This window comes from Zootermopsis nevadensis, unplaced genomic scaffold (assembly GCF_977971745.1).
Source record: "Zootermopsis nevadensis isolate Lab colony 2312 unplaced genomic scaffold, Znev_1.0 Znev_ptg000007l, whole genome shotgun sequence".
Taxonomy (NCBI): domain Eukaryota; kingdom Metazoa; phylum Arthropoda; class Insecta; order Blattodea; family Termopsidae; genus Zootermopsis; species Zootermopsis nevadensis.
This window is the reverse complement of record NW_028259139.1, coordinates 14,791,504-14,818,011: the sequence shown is the minus strand read 5'-3', so window position 1 is coordinate 14,818,011 and position 26,508 is coordinate 14,791,504. Positions and strand designations below refer to the sequence as shown.

The 26,508-nt window shown below is 41.1% G+C and overlaps 1 protein-coding gene across 4 annotated transcripts in view; it reads right to left on the bottom strand.

Annotated features, from left to right (window-relative positions):
* Positions 1-26,508, bottom strand: part of sog (chordin short gastrulation) — a 176,763-nt gene that overhangs the window by 31,928 nt on the left and 118,327 nt on the right. For 2 of the 4 annotated variants that reach the window (XM_087344412.1, XM_087344411.1), the window contains 2 exons: positions 22,651-22,754; positions 5,069-5,201 (listed from right to left, as the gene is read on the bottom strand). In XM_087344412.1, the coding sequence (XP_087200538.1) occupies positions 5,069-5,201; positions 22,651-22,680 (163 nt within the window). In that variant the 5' untranslated portion in view covers positions 22,681-22,754. Of the gene's footprint in view, positions 1-5,068; positions 5,202-20,547; positions 20,725-22,650; positions 22,755-26,508 lie in introns of those variants that run through there. The other 2 variants (XM_087344416.1, XM_087344417.1) reach the window with 2 other exon arrangements.

Below are 26,508 nucleotides of genomic sequence, written 5' to 3'. Positions count from 1 at the left end.
AAATGAGCGTGACATGTAGCACGCATGGGGAAGGTCGTAGAGAAGAAGTCCACACAATTCTGGATAAAAATCCTGAAGGAAGAACGCCACTGAAATACCTAGGGGTAAACAGCGAATAATATTAAAATAGGTGCGAAGGAATGTTGGGTACGGATTGGATTCATGTGGCTCGGGATAGGGACCTGTGGCGGACTCTTGTGACAAAGGGAGTGAACCTTCGGGTTCCATAACAGGCGGCGAATGTTTTGAATAGCTGAGCGACTATTAGCTTCCGTAATAGGACTCTGTTGCACAGAGTTAGTTTTATTTTGATTGTTCTTTTATGTCAGGTCAAAGTCTTAAACTGACTAGTGTAGCCATTTCCTGGCCAAATGGTGGATAGGGAAAGGTGTGTAACAGAAAAAATGCGTTCCGCTCCGTTAAAAGGCGATATTCCATGAACTGGAGGCAACGTGACATGTAAATTTCAGTAGCGGAAGTCCCGAAAGCTCGAACCAGTTGCTAGCAATGCTACCAACATAGCCAACTACACACAATTCGCGGTTCGTCCTCATATGACTTCTACAGCGCTCCTTGAATGTTTTACATGATTTAAGCTGCACGGAACTTACGCATCTTCCTGAAGACGGAGGCATCAAACACCTCCGAAACGTCGGTACACTTCTAAGATACTTAGCAACTCAGAAGGCAGCTATTTTTCGAACACTTCGTGTTTTAAGGACTCTGAAGATTTGTTATGTCCTCAAGAACGCGCGGCTGGATCACATTCTGAGCCAGTTGAATCCAGTCCATACCCTCACAAACTGAGCATTGGCTTGAGATCACGGCGTCTCATCCCATCTGCCTTTTTATTTAGGTTCTCTAGCTGTAAGCATCGTTGCGTGCTACATACCCCGCTCACCTCACCCAACAATGTTTCTTAAGAGAAAGCTCCTCGTTACGCAGTTTTCTCCAGCCTCTCCCCAGTCGGTCTCACATTCTCAGACAGCGTCCTCTCATTGCTGCAGCCCAAGGTTCGCATCCATACGACCAAAATGTGACACCACACAGCGGGTTCACTGATAAAGTTTAACGTAACAGGTTGATACAACATTTCTGAAGTGAGTGGTAGGTAGCATCAGCGTTCTTAGGGTCTGAACTCCTCCTAAGTTCTTAGGGAATCCAATTTTGATTTATTAATGTCGTGATCAAAAATTTAAACATTACTACATTTTCTAAAGATCTGTTTATTCCGTATACGATAGTTCTGTCCCTGCCATCTGGCGACGGAACACAAAAGATTTTACTAATTCTCTTTGTCTGAGTTTACTTCTAAAACCAATCTCACCACCGTCAAATCACAGCATTTCTATGAGGTTCTCTGCACCAGTAGGTAATATATGCCATTTCACAATTTCGCCTAACAGGCAGCTAAGTCTCTCACGGTATTTTTCTCAGTTATTTCTGGGAAACGCAAATAATGTACGCCCTCAAGACACCGAGCGAAAGTTCAGCGATCTGCGTACGAGCGCTACTGATGTGGAGCGAGGCAAGGTCAGCAGGTCCAGCTGCCACAGGTTACTGGATGGCCTTTCGTTGAGGGCTGGCGCCTCTTATGCAAGACCTTCTGACGGGCGCGAATCATTTCTTCACCCCGAACGTCTATGTAGTTCAGGCTGCGCGCTCCGTACACAAGCACGCTTCATGTTCAAACAGAGCGCGGTTAAGGAAACGAATGTATGAGTCAAGAGCGGACACAAAACCGTACGATGATGATGTCCTTCTGGGTTTTGGCGGAGTGTAAATTCGTTGGTGGATGCGAAGGTTTCGGAGAAATATAATGTCTCCATCTTCAGGGCTAAAGTGGAGACGGTGACTGTATTATTCTCCCGAACGTTGGCATATACGGACGAGTCTACACGACGTCGAAACCCAGAAGGACATCATGATCATCCACCGCACCGGCGTCAAAATCTTAAATCTAAAGGTACAATTTGGCTGCACGCGACAGAGACAAACGACCGAGGCAGGCGACAGAATTGCGACACCGAGACTGGTCGCTTCCTGTCTGCTCTCTGTACAATCGTATTAAGTACAATTACGAGCGCGAGACAAAGCACAGGCGACCGCTCTCGGACCAGTAGTGTCTCGCGACGGGCTCAGGCAGCACGTGTGTTGTTGAGTAAAATAATGGCAGAAATTAAATTTACTGGTGACCAAGATGAGCAATTGGTAGAATTAGTAGCAGAAAACCGACCACTGACCACCGACAGAAAGAACCTTCTTCACGTCTGGTTTTGAATATTGAACTCATGGGTTTTCTTTGTTTCTTTCGCAACAAATAACACAGCAACACATCATCTTCTTCTTCTTCTTCTTCGATTAACCTTTTTAGAAGCATTTTTGTACTCATTTTTCACAGAATATGTGCACGTATGTCTCAACAAAACAAAGAAAAGAAACACTTTGCCGCATGTCTCGGTCGTCACCTCAGAAGTGTGTGGCGACAAGCTGCGATGTGTCCGTCTCCCGTCTCTGTAGCCTGCCTCGGTCGCTTGTCTCTGTCGCGTGCAGCCAAATTGTACCTTTACACAATGAGGAGTTTTAAAATTTGCAGCTATTCTCCGCGAAATATTTACGGAATTTTGAAATCAAATATAGTACTTGCGCGGGCGATAAAAAAATGCGTATACAATTTTAACCGGAAATCCTAAGGGGACAATTATGGTGATCCTAACAGTTGAACATATCGAAAACAAATGAAACGTGAAGACGAGAACTTAATTCATCTGTCCCAAGACAGAGTCCAGCAAGGAATCTTCGGTGAAATTGTTTTTAACCAGTTGAGCGACTGCCAGCTCCTCAAGAAGGCCTCAGTTTCACGGGAGTTGGCAAAGTGGCGCCTCTACACAGTGCCACGTCAACCAACCAACTAAAGACAGGAAGAGTCTTCCAGACGTCGTCCCTTGCCCGGTTAGACCATCCCCGCGTACGAAACGCGTTGCTGTGGAACTGATCCGCTACTTAAGACTCTAGCTGAAGTCAAAGGCTCTGGCTGACGACGGCCATGACATGTTCAGACCACGACCTACTGCTACTGGTGGGATGATCCACTCGGGCGATTTTTCCTTTGCGGAAAAGATCTCGCTTGTATGGATGTCTGGGAGTTGAACGCAGTGAAGGTCTCGGTGACTTGGAGGTGGATAACATGCAGATCTACGATACCCTTAGATAGAAACTATAAGTGACTTTACCCCAGCTAACAGAGACGACATTTCTCATTGTATAGGAGGGACTTTGTGTGACAAATGAAGATGAAGAGGCGTGGTAAAGATAATCCCTGTTGAGAAGAGAGATCCGGCTGTGATAACCTTGGATCAAGAGAGACGTGCTGATCGACCGTCGCAGATCGACTACAGGAATCGATCGGTACATCGATTAATGCGCGTTATGCGACCCGCAGTTTATGAACCATCTTCCTACAAGAAGTGCTCCAGATGCGTCTTGGAGATGTGATATTTCAAAACGAAAACAAACTTGTAAGCCTTCGTCAATGGCGTTAGTGTTAAACAAATAACGAATGTGATAATATTTAGGGTGGAATGTGGCTGGCGGAAGAGAGGGGCGTGACAACGCAGGTGTAGAGTTTAACCACTGCCATGTTTTAGTAACACAACAGCGAGTTGTATACAAATGGTTCAAAAGAGAAATTTCATGAATAGAAAATGTTTATTCTGTTAAACTTACTTAACCTAAGAGATACTGTGGTTGTACTGGCTCACTAATTATAGCACCTTTTATAACAGTGTATCCACTGACGTTTTATAACAATTATTTCACGTCATAAAACATTGTACCTACCTGCTATAAGCTGAAATGACATCACTCAATGGACATCAGCAGGCGATATTCAATTACTGATGGGAGTAGAAATTGTGAGGTACATGTGACGGATTATACCGTTCATTTAGCGTGTTTCAGCTGCAGTAGAAGGGTACGCATTAGCAATGCACATCACCGCTGTATAAAGGCGTAATTATAATTGCAGTTGGCGTAAACTCCACCACGTATTTTGAACCTCGACGTTAGTTTCAAGACAGTGGTGAGCTTTACCCCCCGCCCTCCTCGGGAACCATTTGATAGATTACGTTGGCTGGACCTCAAACCTCACCTGGACGTGGCAAAACTCATGCAAAATGAAGGGATATTTAATTTTATAAATGCATTAACGCGAAGATGCCTTAACTAAAAGTTAGTATCAGTACTGTTGTTTTTTGTGGGCTTTAATCATTGCTCATAATACTAAGAAACAAGATAACACGTTTCGGAGGCTGTTTCTGATATCGTCTTCAGGTGACAATTCATATTCTGTCGCGGCCAATTAAAGGGGATAGGGGCGAGCCAGTTTCCGAAACGTCGGAAGGCCTACCTTCCAAGGTAAGCCTCAAACCTCTGAGAGAGTCCACACACGTACAGACTTTGTGGCAGGTTTGTGCTCAGTGTTTTTATTCTTGAGTCGATGCTACAAATATGTTCAGTGAAGACGATGCTATTTTAATCGGTCTTGCTGTTACTTTAATGTTGAAAAATAAAAGAAAGTTGAAACGTTCTAAGTGGGTCAGAAGTTGGTTAGACGGATCAAAACATTCTCACGTAAATTTGTTGAATGAAATTCTATTAGAGCCGACTGACTGGCGTAAATACCTGAGAATGGATGAGGACACGTATTTGGAACTGTTAAACTTAGTTAAACTACGAGGATTTGAAGTTCTCGGTGGCTACAAGCCCTGCCTTTACCATCGTCTCTGCCCACTCACGTTACGACTTGTAAACATTCAGTAAACCTCGAGGCAAAAATATCAAGCGATTGCAGATTTATCGGAGGCTCGGTTTCCGGCCAAATTCACCACACACGCTCAGGTTTGCCTTCAGAGACGTAGGCCTTCCGGTAAGCGTGTGTGTGGCCATATAGAGTCATACTGAACGTCAGTGGCCTACTAGAGGTCTAAACAATATTATTCCTCGTAACTGAAGCAGCAAGGGGGTTCGCTTTGTGGCCCAGGAGACAGAAACGGAAACTTGAACTCACTGTTGAAGTCGCCAGAGCATACTTTGCAGCAGCGTCCAGGGTGCAGCACTGGTTCGTCGCAGCTCGGCTTCGGACATTCGTTCTTGATGTTTCGGCAGTGCACCCTGGCGACAACGCGCCGTTTCTTCTGAATCTGCAACGAGACATCACAAAACCAATATGAAGCAGACCTAATTTACTGGGTGCCCTAATGCTGTAGATAGGTGCAATCGGCACGGCCTGGTAGCATGACAGCTGTTTCCAGAAACTGCACACTGCGTTATTAAACGATACAAAAAGCGTGGATGTGCGCGCGCAGTAGCTATCGCATTGCTCATCACCCCTGCGCCAACAACTCGCAAGAAATCTTGTAAAATACACAGAGTACAGACGAATGCAGAACAGCCTAGAAAGAACATTCTATAGCCCAATTCAAAATATTATTAAATGCCTACCAATTATTAGTACTGACTGAAAAAAACCACACACACACAGACAGTCATGATACTGGGATTTCAGTTTGCCTTGAGAATCAAGGTCTGCACAGCTAATGACAAGGTTCAGATAATTATAGTTCACAAAAGCACAAACAATTCTAAATAAATAACACGACACTTTATTTAGTATTGTTTAGTGTTCTGTCTGACGACAGGTCCATATGAACAGGATCCTTCCATCCTTTTCTCGGACTGGGACCTGTTCATATACGTTCTTGGCAGATGATCCAGAAGTGGTTTGCCATTGCCTTCTTTTGTGTGTGAATTGAGTAATTGTTGGGATGCCACGGAGAAACCGGGGAAGCCCCCGGAGGAAAACTCCGTGTTGCCTAGACCACGGCCTTGCCCAACACAAGTTATAAATTCGGGCACCGCCGGGAATCTAACCCGAGACCCCAGGATTACAAGGCCAGCGTTCTAACCGCTAGACCACCGTGGCTTCTAACACGATACTTATCAAACATTAATTTTCTTCTTTCTAATGTTCTTTACGATTTCGAGTAAGCGAAGGACACTTTACGGGCCCGTCAATGTCTGTTGTCTGTCGTGATTCTCCGAACTATGTCCTGGCACACAATAACTCGAGAACGGCTGACCGGATTTTGATGAAACATACGTAATATAGTCGTTATGAGATCAGAGGCTAATCCCAAACAATGCTTCACAATTTCCTACACTCGGTAACACTATCGTGATGGATTCCCAAAATTCAGGAGATGGGACCGTTATGCCTCTATTACCGATGATCCTTTGCGCATGGGCGGTGACGTCAACACGGTTACTTTGGATAACAGTTTCATTTGCTATTTGCTTGACTCCTCAGATGACGGAATCGCCGATGATGACGTCATTGTCATTCACATCAACCTGCACACATGCATTACCTCGAGAATTTTCATAAAATGTGGCATGGAGATTGTGGCACTGCTGTCCGGTCTAAATTCGTACTTTCAAATTCCTCTGAACCGTTGACACCATCATAACGGATTGTCAAACACGTGAGGCGAGAGGATGTTGAAGCCATTATCCATGACAATCGGTGCATGCGTGATGACGTCATCACTCATAATGAAGCCAAATTACTGGAAGATTTGTGTTCCCATAGAGAAGAGACGTCCTTCAGTTGCCCGCGGGCCGTCCGCACAACAGCCCGCTAAAACACAACCCTAAGACAGTTGAATCAATCCCACAAGTTTTATACCATATTTCTTTAAGATACATTTTAACAGACTGTTATCCATCCATTCTGCATGTTTTTGCTATCTCTTCCAAACGAGCTATAAGCCCGTCCAAGACACAAATTATGAGCAATCTTACGAAAGTATTTCCTCCATCGCTTTAGCGTCTTTTTTTTCTAAGACCGTCAACACTTGGACTTCTTTTAAAAAGGAACTTGGGAAACACTGAGTTAAGTGCTTTGAGACTTAAGGTATTTACATACAGTGCGAAAAGAATTATTAAATGAAATGTCCAACGACAATCCGCTTCTTCCTTCAGTAGGTCCATAATTAAAATAAATAACGGGAAACCTATGGCAAAAGATACGGCTTCCTTCTGCCCCATGATCAAAAATATGGCTGCCGATAACATTTAAGTTTAGTAATACGTAGCTGATTGAAAATAAAACTGAAAATTTCCCAACCATCTGGAAACTATTTATATCTCATAAAAGTGAATGTTTGATGGTCGCCAGCGTTATGTATATTGTCACCACTATAATATAATTTCTTTCACAGTAACAATATTGATGCTATTTCCTGATATGTAGGCGGGATGTCATGATTCGAAGACACGGTCTTTTGACACTAATCACGTCGTATTTATCCCACAACGAAATGTTTCATCCCTGAACCACCTAACCCCGGACTGCATAAGACACTTTCTTAATCACCGATGCATATACAGGGTCCACTTGTAGCCCAACGAAACGTTAAAATTACGTAAAAACTCGAAAGAAAAGAAACGACCAGAACATGACACAGAAGACTCAAACGGAAACGCGGGATGGGGCGGGGGGGATTTCTAGCTACACTCAGGTCCTACAACAGCGCGTCTGTTATAGTCTAATCAAAGCACAGGCCTGAATACAACAAGGTCACTGTGTCAATTGAAATTACGTTCACAAGCAGCATTTCAGGGGACACAGGCTGAGAGATACGTATATAGATGGCAGCACTGTCTGTTGGGGGTCAATCTGGACCCCGCTATGTATTCCAGGTTCAAGAACAAGTCCTAGAGTCTGCACCAAAAGTTACAGAATGTTTCGTTTTGTTTTGATCTGCGAACATCTAAAAACAGCTTCAAATAAAGCCCAAATGGAATTTTACGCAGTTCATAACAAACGACTCACTGTATACAAAATGGCTACAAGATTCAAACCGCGCGCCTAAATCTTATTTAATTGAAACATCCATGACCCTGTTGTAGGTCAGTACTTCAGAGAAGAAATAATTTATGCCTCTGTAATGAATTTGCAACGAACTTCCAACTCCAGTGGGCTAGATGCCATTATTTATAATGACTGGCGCCACGATCATTACTGTAAGATGATACTAATTATTGTGAATGGCTACTGACCGCCCTTAACGATGGCTTACCGTTAAAAGGTGGTACGCGCTGCCAGCCGCATTACGACTAAAGTCGGTAGTGACACGACAGATTTCTTAACTGTCTTCAGTCAATTACCACAGATCAGCAGTAAGTCACTCGTTTGTTAGTCATGGCGCCATAATTTCTTTCAGGGCGTCGCGTTCACATTGTACCTAGTTTAGTGCACTTTTACTACGTCATTGTGCTCATGACACGGCAGTTCTGAATTTGTTATGGAATGGTATCCTGGTGACTCTTAGCTCGACTGTGAGCAAAAGATAAACTAAACTGCGAAATACGCCATCTTTGATCATATTTATTTTAATTAATACTGCGGTAAATAATAGTCAAAGTATGCTAAAATATAAATATTTGTAATCCTGGGGTCTCGGGTTCGATTCCCGGCGGTGCCCGAATTTATAACTTGTGTTGGGCAAGGCCGTGGTCTAGGCAACACGGAGTTTTCCTCCGGGGGCTTCCCCGGTTTCTCCGTGGCATCCCAACAATTACTCCAATCACACACAGAAGAAGGCAATGGCAAACCACTTCTGGATCATCTGCCAAGAACGTATATGAACAGGTCCCAGTCCGAGAAAAGGATGGAAGGATCCTGTTCATATGGACCTGTCCTCAGATAGAACACTAAATAAAATAAAAGGTTTGTGACGGTAGTTTGTCCAACATTGGAACATTATGGACCTTGTCCATAATCAATTTATGTATACCAAAGACTTTGTGCATGTCCAACACGATGATCGTACAACACTAAGAAAACATTTATACAAATTATTTATCACCTTTATCTGTTTACGAAATTATTTGTGACAAATTTCAAAAAGTATTCATGTTCTTATGCAAAAAAGTCTTTAGAATGTTTCGGCATAAATAAAGATTTTAATGATTCGACAATTTTTCGCAAAAATTCGTCAATATTAAATGTAATTAAAATCGGGTTATCCGTTCTAGGGTTGATTCATTTAATGTTTGTCAAAACCGCGTCTGTTAAAATGTTGTTTTGCTTTTAATAATCACTGCTTAGTCAGTGGGAAAACAAATGGACTTCTTCATAACCACTCAAAATTTAGTTTCTTGGCCGGTAAATTCTCAGCCACCGCAACTCGCAGGTCCCATAAATGCCTCACTATGCCTGAAATAACACAAGCTAATAACTTATTTACCTCTAAAGTTAAGTAAAAAACCATTCAATGTCGAAAAACAGTCTGCAGTATTCTGTCCTTCAAAACTGTTTTGCGTAAGAAGCACTGGCGTTTTTCAACTGTCGAGATAATTGTGGCATTACCTCCATATGACAGAGTTCATTTGTTTTTCAAAATGTCTGCCACGTAACCTAACCTCTGGAGCCACGAGTCAAGTAACTGTAACTATTAAGCAATGTGCAGTCTAATGAAATGATAAGACAATTAATGTCTGATAAACGTACATTTGGAGAATGACGTACAGAATTTCGAAAACAAGACCAATAAACTAATATGATTACAGGCTGCATACATAAGGAAACATTTTTGCAAAAAGGGAGCCAGAAGAAAACATAGAAACTGAAATGAACGTATAAAAACTGTGCAAAGAACAAGGCGATTATGCAGTATGAAATAACAGACAGTGAATGATGATTTCCCAAAATAGATACTAATTCATTTTTATTCTCGGAGGACTAGTTACAATCAAGGAATCCTGACTGACATCAGATAAAGCAATGGAATCAAACCACACTCCTCCTCGAATGACTTCACTTCTTAAACCTGACAAGGTGTGCACAGTTAAATCACAAATAACAATAGAAAACTGAATGCATCGCTGATGTGATTTATAGCTTGATTGTTCTCTTGCTTGCAATAATGATGCAACTACACACAAGATCACCTTCGACCGACTGCTCCGTCCTTCCGCCATTGTCGAGACGCGATGCAACAACAATTTTAACATCTGCTACTAGATGGGGTATGCTGTACCCAACAGACTGTACAGCACTAATTATCAGCAATCATCTTATTACAGTTTCAGGACGTGATATTTTCACGAGCTGTTTGAGGATGATGTGGTTGAAAGTCGTTTCATGGATTCCTGGTAATGTATTTAATGGGGAGACGAAACGCACGTGGTAGTGTGACTAAAACACCAAGTAGTATTTTGGTACCTACAAAAAATGACGTTACAGTCTCAAAAAAAATAAAAATCACTCGATCGGGATCAATGACACCGTCAAGAGCGACTGTAAACAAGGAACCGATAAATTCCAGTCTATTTAAATGAACGCCACAAAATTAACCCAGACTGCTGCAGTTAAAATACCCCAATAACTACTTGCCAGTCGAACCTGCACAAGTAGGTCGTCTCCATCATGGACGCGTTACAATCCACAAGACGACAAGCAACATCTTCAGGACCGCGAAAACCTCAGTCCCGGGTGCTTACAACGGAGCATCACGTATCTGATGGCGGGATTCAGTTTCTCAAGGCGGCGAGCATAAATGTGTATTATATGAGACACCACGGAGCAAAACCTTGAAGACATTCATCTCCATGTGAACATCTTCTGGTTGCCAATCCGTCACTGCTCACTGTGACAATTTCTTAAAGCCCCTCAGTTGGTTCAGAAATTCTTCGTCTCTTACGAACTCCGAAGATACAACGCCTGTTACCTATACCCTGAACCAGAAGAAACCAAGTGACAAGCTCCCGCACTATTTAACACTTACCTTGGTCCTTCATATGGTCTCTTCCATTCATTCTGTACAAAATTTCGTATCCACTTCTTAACTTTCCCATATCTGCTAATCGCCCCGCCTATTCCAACATTTTAGATTCGATCATCCTAAAAATTTTATGCATATTAAAAATATAAACCTTCTCATGAGATTTTCTCTACATCTCTAACGTTAACACTAATTGTAACCTAACCTAACCTAACCCAACCTAACTTAACCCAACCTAACCTAACCCAACCTAACCTAACCCAACCTAACCTAACCCAACCTAACTTAACCCAACCTCACCTAACCCAACCTAACTTAACCCAACCTAACCTAACCCAACCTAACCTAACCCAACCCAACCTAACCTAACCCAACCTAACTTAACCCAACCTAACCTAACCCAACCTAACCTAACCCAACCTAACCCAACCTAACCCAACCTAACCTAACCCAACCTAACTTAACCCAACCTAACCCAACCTAACCTAACCTAACCCAACCTAACCTAAGCTAACCCAACTTAACCCAACCCAACCCAACCCAACCCAACCCAACCTAACCTTTTCTCAAACACCTTCAAGGAATAATTGTTATTCTCCTAATGTGATACCAAGAATCACGCCCATAAAAAACAAACAACAGAAGGTTTTTGTAAGCCGTAACAATTATATAATTATGTTGGCAATGGCGACGTCAAACAATGCGCGGAGTTCGCAGCGCATTTAATAAAACCATCGAGTAATGAAGTCACTGCCTGCCATCTTCCGGTATAACAGGAAGTTAAAATTGAATTAACTTCACTGTAGACTGGCTAGATCACTTTTCCGGACACTCCCAGTTCGAATCTGGGCCAGAGTAATGCATTTCCTGTGTGGGGTCTTCCGTGGGTTTGTTCGGTCCACAAAACGCTGGAATAGTATCACATAATCCACAACCTCGCCCTTTCACATTATCATTCACAATTAACTTGCAATCCAAAAATTTATTATTGAAAAGGCGTCGTTAATGGCAGTCTCATAAATACAAATCATGTATTCGTAATGACTTCGGAAACAGCAGAAAATTTTTAACACGAAACGTGTCTCCACTATCATCTTTGGTATGTTTAATTTTACTTTCCATTTATATAATTATTATTTCATTTTGTTTTCTATATTCCCTCATATTCATTAGTGTTTCTTTGAATCATTTGCTTTACAGGCCGATGTAGAACATCAAAAGCATTTCACTTCAAAACAAGACATTTGCTCCAATATATGAAAATAATCTGGATATGAACATCACCAGAAATCATCACCAAAAAGCTACACAACAGAAATTGTAATTGAGTTTTAAGTTTGTTGATATAATTTTACACCTGAAGATGGTTCGATGAAACCGAAACATGTTGTAAAAATGTTCCAAATGTAAATCGATTATTCGATGTGGAACATAAAATGATATTTTAATTATCTTATTTGTAAATTTTAAATATAATTGTGATTAGACGGACAAAAACCGAATAATTAATTTAATATTTGATTCACAATATGACGCAATTATACTATCTTGTGACTTCCAGTTAGAAGAGCCTCATCTGTGGACGGGCAGTCATATTCTACTACACATGTTTGTCTTTTAGATTTCTCGCTCTGCACTTCTCATAGTTCACGAGTTTCAATTGCAGTTTGCTTACAATCTGCTATCGACGAAGTTGTATTAATTTTGGGGAGATAAAACAAGACGCCGTGTCTCGTGAGTGCAAAATAAAACGTCGACGTATCCCGGGTGACGGATAGCTGACAACTATGCTGGAAGGAAGTGCTGTGACAAGATGTTGAAGAAACTGGCGAATTTAACAGAGGAAAAACTTAAGGAGCTCCAAACTTTGCAAAGAAATTCGGCCCGTTTTTTTGGCCAAACATGTCGAAACGCGAGGAAACTACGACCCAGCTGTAACTTCGTGCACATTTACGATAACATAAAATTAAATTACAGTCAAGTGTTGACGGGAAAGAAATTCTTGGGGCAATTTCAGATAATTATTAAGCCGGGAATCGGCATTCAGAATGCAAGTGAATAATTTTACCGTAACGCCACCAACGTAAAATAAGAATTGTCTTTAACATGGACACGTGAAATAGACTGGTACTAATTCGAAGGCGGAACGTCGTGGAACATTTTTTGTAAGCTTTGGTAAAAGTAAAAGGTAACTTTTTTCCTCGGTATATTTACATCAGTAAGACATGTCTAGATATATAAACAAATAACAAATATCACACCTGTAAATTAATTTTCCGTAATATAAATAAATAAATAATAACCACAATCTGAGAACCTCTGCACCTCGCAGCTTTACGTTTAGCTCAACGCAGTAGAAGTGACTGATAACAAATAAAAAATAAAGACACGTTGCGCTGTTGCCACATTTACCCATCGGCGCCAAATACCGTGAGAAAGCATTATGTAACACATAACATGCATGTGGAAATGAGCATTAACTCCGTCGTACTCTAACTCAAGGTCAGACTGGCATGCTGCGAGTGCGGCTAAGCTGCTGTCCACTTGCGCCGCCGAGCGAGTGTGGCTCTCCGCGGGCTTGCGCCGAGGACGACCAACATATAGGCCCAGTCTTGCAGAAATTTCCCCACACCATAAAATAATTATTACTTGAGCACGCTCCATGTTTTGTTCGCCTGTGGATGTGGATGTGGATGGCCGTCTTTACCCGTCTGCATCAACAGCACTGGTTCAGCTGGTTCTAAACACTTCGGTCCACTCGTCCGCACTTCAGTGTGGCAAACAGTTCTGTCCGTAATTGGATAACCTGCCGCCGCCTTCACTACTGAACCACACTCGCAGCACGTCACCCCCTGACCTTCAGCTACAGCATGATCGACCGGGCCTCAGCAGTGTCCACGGTCTGTGCCTTCGCGCCGGCATTGACGTGCAAGTGGTGCCAATATTAACGCTCAGTGTAACCACAACACAAGACACTCCTTTTAAAGGACAACGAAAAATAATCCGCAATGAACTGACTGACTGGGTGACAATGGAACAAGAATGGACATTCGCAACGACCAGTTTGCCTTTGCGAATGTCCAGCCACCAAATCAGCCAGTAAATAACACGCGTTTGTGCATTTAAATATTAACATTCACTGCAGTAAAATAAGCCAAAATAAAATACTTTGGCACCACTGACAAAAAAGACTAAAAGACAGACTTACCAAAACTTCATTGTTTAAAAAATTTTAATCCATTGTTGGCATTGATGAATATTTATATATTTTGTTTTAGGTTAGGTAACCAGCATGAACCATCTGATCCTTGTAATAGTGAAGAGTCTGAATTCTTCAATACTTTTTCGTCGAGATTCAACTTCAGAACGCCAAGCGACGGCGGCGTGCTTTGCGTCAATGAGCTCTGAACAATTGCTGCTTTCGACCGTCGTTAAATGAGACGTAAATAATAGCTTTAGTCGGATATGTGTGTTGGCACGCTTCATATTACTCTACCAAGGTTAACTTTCCTAAGTCAATAAATATTATGGTATTTCATCAGCTACTTTATTGAACTATGGTTTCTTGAGAAGTCCGACCTCCTCTTTCTTCTGACAGTCTTGACTTCATCAAGGTCGTTTGCAATTTCCTGTAATTAAAATACTAATTTGTTATTCTAAGCTTGTAGTCATTACCTTCTTACAACAAATTGCTGAAATTTGTCTTATAAACCGTCAAGTAAGCTCAGCTCACTTCGCTATTTCTCCCAACAAACAACCTTCTTCATGTAACCAATAGTCAATGTTTCTGCTTTCATAACATATTTTACCGCGAAAAGGTAATGGTAACGTTAAACAATAAACAACCCACTTACCAACGTAAAAAAAATAGTTATGAAAGGTGGCCTATAAGAAAGGAGGGCCATCTTAGACGGTACTCAATTTGTTGAAAAATCACACAAATTGTTTCCTCAAGAACATTGTTCCACTGGCATAACACCCTAATTTCTTAAAGATACATGACAACGTACCACGAGACTTCGCCGCACAAAACCTCACACGCCCATTTACAATAAAACTATCGGCGATGAACCAGTGTGTGTATTCCTCATTATAATTACGAAAGTTAAGACATCACCTTTCTCTAACTGTGACGTGCTGACATACTATCAGCGTGCCCCGGTACATCAGCTGTGGAACACTGTTCAAGAATATGAATTCTAAAACTTCTACCAACGGCGAACTCATTTTTATAAATTCTTAATCTCGCGATCTCTAGCATAAAATTTCAATTTCACACACCAAAAAACGATGTATACCACAATTCTGGGGCAAAACATCTTCCATCTTTTGCTCTGGGTGGCAAACTCGTAATCGATATTATAACCACACATTAAATATTAAATCGACCATGATTAGAAGTTTGAGAGTAATTTCTTTATAAAAGTACCACACAAGATTATTTGAGGAGAGGCCTCAATTTTTAAAACACGATAATTAACAAAAATAAAGACGTTTATTCACGTACTACATTCACGCCCTGTTTTCCGATAACTACGAAATGCAAAGAATGCAGACAACGGAAAATTCGCCTGGGAGGCCTCGTTAATTTTGTTCCCGACATTTCACAGTTCTCGAAACGGTTGAAGCAAGTGGACATCCAACCACGGAATGGCGAAATCTTCAAAACAATTACCCAAAGTGCTGGATAATCCGCGATCCAATTTTTTGACTGTCATTTATAATTCAGATCAGCTTCTCTCGTGAAATTTCTGTCATGTCAACAACGTCATATGTGACGGTGATCTGTTAAAAGAAAATAATTTGACATATTTTAGTCCCCTTCGTACTTCCTGCTCTTCAAGGCGAGCAGCAAAAACTAGGAATATCCGTCTTTTCGTTCAGTTTAATCTGAAAAATATTTAATTTTGTCATACCTACAAACCTATATATAATCCACGCTGACCTTGCAGAGAAACATTCAGTGCATTAAAAAATCCAAACACGTCTGACAAATATGCGATTTTATCCATCAACACGTATTAGCTCAACAAATTCTTGATGGGAAAATTACTTCAGCTCTTCGTGAGTCATACAAATATATATTCCGACGTTGCCCTCGTAAATCACCTGACATTGCATATGACAGTGTCCATTTCAGAGAATTCTTGAATTTAAAGCACTAGATTTTGCATAATTTACTGCTTGAATGAATGACATACAAGAAATAATCGTTTTAAATCTGAGGCAAGGTTCTGGCAGCGAACACGTGCCGATGGATTGACAACGACGACGGCTTAAAGTCCAGATGGTCATCCAAAAGCAGAAGGGACTCCGTCAACACAAAATCCACTGAAGTTCCTTCACTATATCCCTCGTTTTCTCACAAAAGTAAGATACCTTTCCAAAAATATCTCTTGAAAAGTAGTTTCCTCAGATTTCCAAAACAATAATTCAGTATTTAATCCACGAACATCATGCAAATGTGGATCAGAACTAGAATTGCAACGACTGTTGGCTCTATGTCTAGGTCTCCCCATCCATGCGCGTCACATGCACCGCCCATCTCATTCTTCTCGACTTAATCACCCTGACAATACTGGGGAGTACAGATTTTTAAGCTCATCATTATGCAGTTTTCTCCATGTCCCATCGTCTTCTCTCTCAGGCCCAAATATCCTCAAACACCTGCAATCTGTGTTCCTCCCTCTGAGTGAGAGACCATGTTTCGCACCCATACAAAACAACAGACAGGTTCTTGGAAATCAGACTGGAAGACAAAATATTTTGAACTGAGAAGTAGCCAGCGTTTCCGGAATTTAGTTTCCATGACAACAAACTACTTTGACAAAATTTGATTTCATCGCTTGCCTATAACAAAATATATTTCGTGTGTCGAATTCTTATTGCTATTTGCGCTACCTGACAAAGAGAGCGGATGCAGTGTAACTACACCTTCTCTGAGAAATCAAAATCTTTGTCTGAGCAGCAATATATTTTGCTGGTAGTACCTTGAAACGTCGGGGTTAGTTTTCTCTATAACTTCAACGCGTCATTAAAAGATTCATCATGATAAACCAGAGATCGGTGTTCAGTTTCCTCATGTCGTAATGACTTATTTGCATTGAATGATTTCTTTAGAATCACTTCACAGCACGCCACAGACTGATGTCTGTATTCCGCATTAATAATTGTCGAGGAAACCTAACCTATAAACTGTTGATTCAATTTTATCCCGTCTTTCAATGGACCTGCAACATTGCGATTACACTGCCTACAAATTAACACATTGCAAATACCGGAGCGACGTTTAGGCACGACTGCACAGTCAAATAACCTTCACGATACTGAACTAGACTGTTGGGGGAAAATAACTGTTGTCAAAAGGCTTATAAAATTTTATAAATCAGAAGATATTGTTAGTTGGTGACAACTGAAGACGGCTAAACAATGTGAAACCAGTGTTATAGCTTAATTTATGCGACTAAAAATAGAGTGGAGTTAGTGTCAAGACCACATCGATATATATCGTTTTGCCACGCTGATTTTTCTCCATCGCAACGTAAGTGGGGAAAGGTGCGTGGAAAAACGGTATATATCGACACATTGGAAGCCATTGCTTAAATGCATTAATGAAAATATATCGAAAGCTAAAAGTGCGGCGAGGAATTACATTCAGGGGGCTCTTTTTAAACTTCGTTAAGATTAAAGTCAGCTCCGGTGTTGATATTTGTCCAAGAGATTACGTGACTGACAGTTTAACCTCCTGCAACAAGACTCCAATTTTAAAGTCGAAACATTCCGCACCCATCATGGCGATGCCATCGCATAACGATGATTATGAGATTGAAAAATTAAACATTTGAATATATGGAATGATACACACTGGTTTGTAGCGGATTTTCTTAATTTTTTGTGGGGCAGATAAGCTTATACTGTATTATCAAGCCTGTGGTGAGCAAAACTTGGTACGAACATCAAGCCACCAGAGACCACCACACCTTAAAAGTTTATAAAATAGTGTTGGCAAAATACGAACATGGTGGCAGGGCATAATTCCGAGGTGGGAGTGACATAGCTCAGTCTGAAATAGGGTCTTGACAATGTAAGTTAATGGACTCTAAAGAATTATGCAATTTACAAAAAGATAGGGCCGGCCGCAGTGGCCACGCGATCTGAGGAATGGACCTCGTGCGCCTGGCCGCTGGGACCGTGGGTTCCAGTCCCACTCAAGGCATGGATGTTTGCGTCTTTCCGTGTTTGTACAAGTAGAGGCCTTGCGATGGGCTGATCACTCATCCAAGGAGTCCTACCATTGTCCAAATAGATCAAAATGAATGAATAAATAAAAAACCTCGACACCTACGGGTAAAAATGGATGAGAGAAAGACTAACAAAAAAATAGGTTAATTTTATCCAGAAAGTAAAAAATCAACTTGGCAACAACATTAACTCTGTATTCAGTTATTTCGGTTTTTGGCGGTAGTTAATGAAACACCAGACACGTGTAATTTTAGGCTCACACTTTTTCGTGTTAAAAATGTGTTGTAATTCGTTACCAGAAGTTAGTTTCAATTGTGCGTGAGACTGAATGCACCTAAAATCAGACTGCAGCGCTGCTTGCGAGCAGATATTAATCTGTCACAGACTGCTTTCTCTCTCTCTCTCTCTCTCTCTCTCTCTCTCTCTTCATCACCAATTAGTTAATCGCTCTGATGATGACCTTGCCACAGCGTCGCCACGGCGAGACTCACTTCTACTGCGCACAGTCAATTCCCAAGCAAAATATTTAAATATATGGTTTTATCATTGTTTCTGGACATCGCGGAGGAGATACTTAGTGCAATAACATACAAAATATACCCTTAAAATAAAGGCGACGCTCCTCCCAACTAAATACCCCAAATACCAGACTACACGGCGTCACAACCCGGAAGAACAAGATCAAATTTCCCAAAATCTTTCCCCGCTTACATTAAAAAAACTCCGATGTTCTGTGAAATAAAAAAAATATATAAGTTTTCGGTGCGTAGTTAAAAAAAGGAGTGAGACAGATGGAATACGTCGAAGCCCCTCCTTTTTAAGCCATAAACCAACACTAGACAAACTTCATTTTTGCACTGTTCCCCCGAATCCGTGTGACACAGAGAAGTGGCTTGATTGAACGTGCAAGCGTCTATGGAAATTTTGCCCTGACCGTTCAGGGTGACGAAGTTCGCCCTGTCTCCAGGAAGTGGTCTTTTTGAAAGGTAAATGAACGGGACGCACACACAATGCTTGGGTGTGACACTGTTACAACGCAGAGTCATTGAATCGAGGCTGTCTGTAACAGGGTGGTCCAACATTCTACCTGTATTAATTAATTCAGCGATCACTTTTCAAGGGTCGACCGGTTTTAGTTTTTTCTTTACCCGTTACTTCGATGTCTGAGCACGGGGAATTAATATGGAGCTTTCTCGTGTCGTGAAGTATTTTTTGACGTAAATACGTCTATATTTTAGGGTCAGTGTCATTCGGCAAAAAGTGTAACGAAAAAGTGTAACTTCATTGTTATGTTACCTGGGAAACGTCATCTGTTTATCAACAAATAAACAACAATGGTTACCTTGGAAACCACAGTACATTAGATTACCTTACCTTACCTTACATTACCTTACCTTACATTACAATACATTACCTTACATTACATACCTTACCTTACATTACAATACATTACCTTACATTACATTAAATTACATTACTTAATATTACATTCAGCTACCACAGACCCATTTTAAGCGTAACTAATTCAAGTTGAATAAGCAATGTCTCAATCAAACTTTACTCAATTGTAAAGCATGTATAAAGGAAATATTTAGAATAAAGCCAATATATAAACTTCCTTTCCGTATAGACGTATTTACGTCAAATTCTACGGAACCATGGTTCCACTATCACTTTTGTGTCAGAGTATGTAAGGGGCGAATAATTGGAAAGTCACGTGTAAATTCTTGGCTTAAGGTTTGACCTCAAAACATTTTCACGAATTTATGTCTCATCTGGTACGTAAGCCACACAGTAATTCATGTCGCTTCTGAAATAACGCTGTATGACACATTTATAACAAAACTTCTTTCCTATTTCTGTCTTCCACCTTCTACTTTACAGCATTATTCCAGAGTTAATTTAAAATTTACTGTGCGATTACTAAATCGTTCATAAGTTTGAACCCCTGGAAAGTTCCTCCCTCAAGTTAAGAGACTATGTTTTACACCAATGCAAAACCAACTGGTAAATTACTGCTTTGTTTTCTCTGAACATCGACATTTTGAAAGTAGACAGAATTATACCAGGTTTCTGAACCGAACAATAAAAAAAAATTTCCAGAATTTATTCTTCCCTTGGCATCATCATGAACTCACATGCTAATGAAGTTCCCAAATACGTAAATTTGGAAAAACTACTTATTTATTCCCTGCATTAATAATGGTAAAATCTAAATTAATACTTGGCAACACATTTTCACATAAAAATATAATTCATCACTTATTTTTGCTTAAGAAAGTAATATAACACGATTTAAAGTAGTGATTTAAAAAAAATCATAAATCAACCAACCAACAATTCTCTACTTTATATACATATAACAAAAAGTCGTACATTTACATTAACTTGTATTATGATCCATTCTTAATTTTAGTGCTTGTAATAAGTGAGGACCAATATAGAACTGGTCTAGTACCTTTCAATGTAGAAAATACCAAGTTTAATCAAAATCCGTTGACTGGTTTTGGAGATCAAGATAGAAGAACACCGTTATGCTCTTCATGCACTGAATGCATCATATTCTGCCCGGCCGAATATGATCCTTGACCTGATCTATCGCCGAGACATCTTCAGGCACGCGGTTGAACTGCTGGGTGTACGATATGTTACGCTTGACAGGATGACACGGGGGAAAAACAAAACAAAAAACAAAAGCAGGCAAATGTTCACATCCTTTAGGATTAGAAAACCCGCAATCCTATTATTCCACGGACTTACGATCGTAAGGATTTCAATTAGCATAATTTTTTTAAAGTTCTGTGCACTCCTGATGGGGGAGAGGGGAGGAGGTAAAAGTGAAACACGAAACAAACGAAAAATAAGTTTTGTAAAAACAAAACAAATACGACATAGAAAACTAACAAACAGAAGAGTGAGAAGATGAAAACAAAGGAGGAATAAGTAAGAAAGGCACAAGGAAGAGAGGCGGAAAATAAATAAGCAACAAACAAATAAGGAAAAAAACATAAGTTCAGAAGCAAAGGCCACACGAGAAAAAGAACTCTGTCTTATTTTAGCTCAACAATGCCATCCATCAATACAGAGGACGCTCAGTTCGCATGTAACGGCACGTCAGCTGGCGACACACGTATTCATTTAGGCAACCAAGGTCTTCATAGACCATAGTCATCATCTTGTCTCTGCAATGTGAACCGGCCCAGCTTGGTCCCTACAAGGACTAGACAGACAGACGTATTGTGAGCATGCTGACCTTTCTATGGCGCCTCGTCGAGTTTCATACGCGGTGAAGTTACTGGCTGGCCAGTCGAGCTGGGACGTCATGTAATGCCAAGTATTATCACTCTGTTCCTTTGACGCTAAAGCCCGATTTTTCTGACGATTAAATAATCCCCATTGTAGAGGATGATCCTCTGAAGCGATGGGTGACTTTTTAGGTTATTTAACAACGCCGTTTCAACTGCAGAAGTGTTATAAAGTCGACTAAGATGGAAATATGATAGGTATATTAGGAAATTAAAGATACAGGACTTCACGTTACCAAGTTTGAATCATTTCGCAAATGAAAATGAAGCAAGACATCCCGCGACTGCGCTCCTGTTTTACGCGGTTCGAATACCGTCAACTATATATACCCGGATTTCCGTTCTTTTCCCCAGTCCCTCCGGTACAGGATAAATGCGTCTCCACTGGTTTATATTTCACAATGCGTGATATAACTCTCATCACTCTGGGCTCAGAATACATTATACTCAACCAAAAAGTCATTCATTCACCCGATTAATTCCGCGGATCAGAAGGTTGTTTTTTTTACAATTCATGATTGCTGAGCTTGTCAAAAAATTCCTCGTTTTATGGAACCCGAGATTTTTTTTTTGCCGTGTTCACAAAATCTCGCCATGAACCTAGTCCAATATCGTATTCAATTTCTTTATATTTTAATATTTTCCTCCTCTACAGGTTTTCCGACTAAAATTTTGTAGGCATTTCTCATGTACACATGCCCCGCCATATCAAATAACCTCCTTGATTTGTCGCCCTAATAAAATCCGACTAAGACGAAGAGTAACACCTATGAAGCTCCTCATCGAGTAGTTTTGTCCGTCGTCCTGTGCAGCTGTGGTGTCATTTACTCGGTTACTCGTGACAAATTTAGACGTGATGTGAAATTCACCGGTAAGTGGTAAAAGCCACGAGAATTCTGTAGTGGACAATCTCGGTCCTATAGTTGGAACTCCTGCTTTGTAATCGGGAGGTCTTGGGTTGTAATCTAGACACCAAGACCGGCTATCTTGACTGAGGCACTGTGGTCTTGCTCAGACCCTCAGGATAAATTTCGGGACATTCATTTCAATTAAGTTGAGACAGCTTTATCGCGCATCCTCTCAAAACACTAAATTACTAAAGTCTTCATCATTCGACGCTGCGTCACACGAGCAATCAAAGCAGCAAAGGACACATAAGGACAAAATCACATGGCTCCTGAAACAATAAGCTGATAAATGAATCTAAAACACATGTGAATGGTTTGTAGTAGTTTCAATGACATGCCGGTACTTACAGGAATACATTCGCATTTTATGCAGTACATGACACCGAAGGGGGGGCCCAGGTCTGGGAACCACGTCGACCGTATCTCACGAAGTGATTTCCCAAATTGGCATTCTGGAACAGAGAGAAAACGAGGCAGCATGAAATTTCTTCGTCGTCAAATGAAAGAGGCCAACTGAATGGCGATTAACTGCGTCACGCTCATTCTGCGCTGCAGGCTCACGTTTTGCCCTCATTTACCTTTGTTACCCTATGCTTATAGAAGCCTGTCTTAAATTATGCAGTCCTGATGTACGGCGGATGGAATCACTACCACAGATTTTACCTCGAGTCTTTAGAACTGTTGGTACAGACACAGTAGGAGGTAAATCAGGAGATGGCTGTCTTCTGGGTTGCAGCGCCGCGGAGTCTAGCAGCAAGGACCTCTGAAACGTCGGTAAACTTGTACCAAACTACACGACGCTGCAACCCAGAAGACGACAATCCAGGTACAGACATGTTAACATCAGCTTCTCTAGTAACACAGCACAAGATTTGACAACTTCCAGAAACACTTGCAAAATGCGCGGGCATCTGCAGTGACAGTTCCATCTTCTTTATTACATCATAAAAGGCGGAGAATTCCTTGAATAGCTCAGGGTGCTGTTAGCTTCACAAGAAGGACTCAGCTCCACATACGTAGGTAATTAGAGCACGCGGTATCCTCAATGGCATTAGTAAAACCACTCTCAGCTGTCCATACTCAACCCAGTTCCTGTTGAGCTGTTAAAGAAATCTGGTCCACACAAGGCACGAGATGAAAAGAGGATTTATTCAAAGCCCGATGGCCTCTACAAAATAACGTAAGCTCAGATATGATACTAAAGAAGATTTTGTAGACATTCGAAGCAGGTAAGCGATAAAAGTAACACAGTAACATATGTAGGCACACTATCCGTGGTTATAATTAAACTTACACGCACAGGAAACTATACAGAGACAACATGAAACCGCTGATTTAACCGGTACTAAAACCGTCACCCTATAAACGTGTCTGCGATCAACATTCAACTAATTCGAAATTAACTAAGGATAAGTAGGATTAGAGATCCTCGTCGCGGGTTTTATAAGAATATGGCTGTCTTCTGAGTTGTAGTGCCGTGTAGTGTGGTGTGGTAGAAGTTTACTGACGTTTCGAAAGTCCTCACTGCCTCCATCATCAGAGCGATGAATGACCTCCGAAACGTTTGAAAAGTCTTTTAAACTAAGGATAACCTTTAAAATATACCACAGGGAAATGCTGTTAAGAAGTAAACTGGACTGAGCTGGCTGAAGATCGTGTCCAATGGCGACTTTGACATTAGTGATGCACCATCGGACTATGTCATCAAGGGGTTACTTATTTCAAGCGTTAAATGTGGACCTAAGTCGTGACTCCAGTTTATCATCAGACATATTGATATCGAGAGACGCGCTTTGGCGACGCCTGGCTTCATGAATGGTACTCAGGTCGGAGTACAGAGAGCATCTTATCTCGTGCAACGCATTTCATATCAAATTCACAAGCCACAGTTTGGTGCGTGACACTTTTTTTTTACACACACATTTATCAAAATTTGGCAACCATTAAAATAATTCAATGTGACGTTCTTGCACACATTTTAATCCAATCCACAAAACCCCAAAGAACAATTCACAGTTCTAAAAACGGAGAGAAATTAAAGTTTTTAACTCCCACGATCTTACTTATTAAGGATGACTTCCAGAAATAATTCATTTGCATATTCTTAACATCAAAATCGCTTTTCGTGTTGACGCCATCACTGGAATCCATCCACGGAGCCCATAAACACCTCTGGAATTTTGAAACCACTGCCCTAATTAATAGCAGTGATACACGAGCAACGGATCGCATCATGGAACTCGACCAGTTTAAATATAAGACATGCAGTGGTCACATATAAATCATTGAGATTGTTACAATTATATAATATATAATAATAATAATAATAATAACTCACTGTTGAAGTAAAATTGTGCATTAATAAATTACTTACGCGCATATATGAATTATAATATTATAAATATATAAATATTGTGACGTGGAGGGTCGACAAGATTCAGATTCTGGCAATGACTGTCACACGCACTTGGCTGATACCCAACGAGTTTAACCTAAGCCCCAACTGTAATTGACTATGAGCGTACGCAGACGCAGAAAGTCGTGATTCTGGCGACACGTAGACGTTCAAGAGCGTTCCATTTGAAACGCAACTCAACTGCAACTATATCTGTAAGCTTTCGTGATGCTGAACCTGTCTAGTGCCTTCCTGGGGAAAATAATTAATCTTTTAGTGTGTTTCACGAACATTTGATAAGAGTTTTTGGGCCAGTGTTGGCAACAGTGTTGTGTTCCAGTTCTTCCAACCTTCGCGGGATTTTCGAATAAACTCTTTCCTTGAGAAATCTAAAGTCTGGAGATCGCGGTGGCCAAAGGCCACGCCCAACAATGCGCTCACCAAATAACTCTTCAAGTAATCCAGTTGTTGTATCCGCGGTGTGGGCTGTCGCCGCATAATACTGAAACAAGAAACCTCTTTCGTATTTTTGCAACAGACAAATAAACTGCGCGCCAGAAGATCCTGATATAATTCCGAGTTGTCTCCTTAAAAAACAATTGTCTCTCAATTTGCGATCGGGACAATGCCGGACATAAGCCAATCTTAAGTGAATTCGATGCGAAGTGACTTTCAAGCATGAACAAACGTTATGCTCGAGAAAACACCATGTTCACAACAGTAGAGTTATTTTGCAGCCGGCGTGAGCAGCGTCCTAGTAACCAGGGTGACCTTGACTCAAACGTCACGGGTGAGGTCAGAAGAGTATGTTACACGTTGGTGGACCTGCTTCTCGTTCAATTTTTAACTGTAACAAGTGATTGTTGTTGGCTTGCGTTTTTAATGGTACATCCTGTATGTGTCCACATGAGACCTATTTCTAGCGCTAAGGAACTCCCTTACATATAGGCTACACCCATTAGCACCAGTCTCCTACCACGTAATCCATAGTTCTATAATAAGTCACCAAATTGCGTGCTTCAAGGTCACAACAAACTCATACAACTTTGTAACACGAACAGCGATCGATTGGGAGGGGCGGGGGGTCACTCCGTGGCCTTGAAGCATTACACAATAATTCCTCATAACCTCAAATTACTGTTGTATCTTACTGACATTTTCCTTCCATTTATATCTGAGGTTCTGTACGTATATTACAATATAAGATCTGAGGTTGTTACGGTAATGAAAATGTCAACGTTTGTTTTCTGTGAGTATTTGTAGGCAGTTACCAACATTTTGGAAGAAAAATGCTGACTTCATCTTCTGTCCTTAAGATGGGGGCAGTGTGTTCGTCCAAGACGTTCATGGGCGTTGCTGCATAGGAGAAGAAAGCATTGACATTTTCCCAGAACGCGGGGCACAACTGCTCCTTTCTCGAATTATCTCGATCCCTGCTTTCCCTGGACGTACGTAGGTCCAAGATCTCTGCATTTGTATCGAGAAAGCTGTCACAAGCGGGCAACAACCCTTATTTGTATTCGGAAGGTACTTGGTTTGAATCCCATCCAGAGCAGTGGCAGTTTCCTTCCAAATTATGTCAAGCTCACCGAGCAAAATAATCCTCTCAACATCCGACCCTAAATTACCTCCGAAATTGACAAAACGCCGTTAAATAATGTACTTAATTGTGTGTGAATACACACATTGACGTACATGAAAAAGTTTGGGAATCGAGATTTCCGGAGACAAAAACCCAGTGCAATGAGAACGCGTGTTAAAATACGTGTCGTAATTTGTGCGAAGGGATGAAGCTGGCACAGAGTGATCGC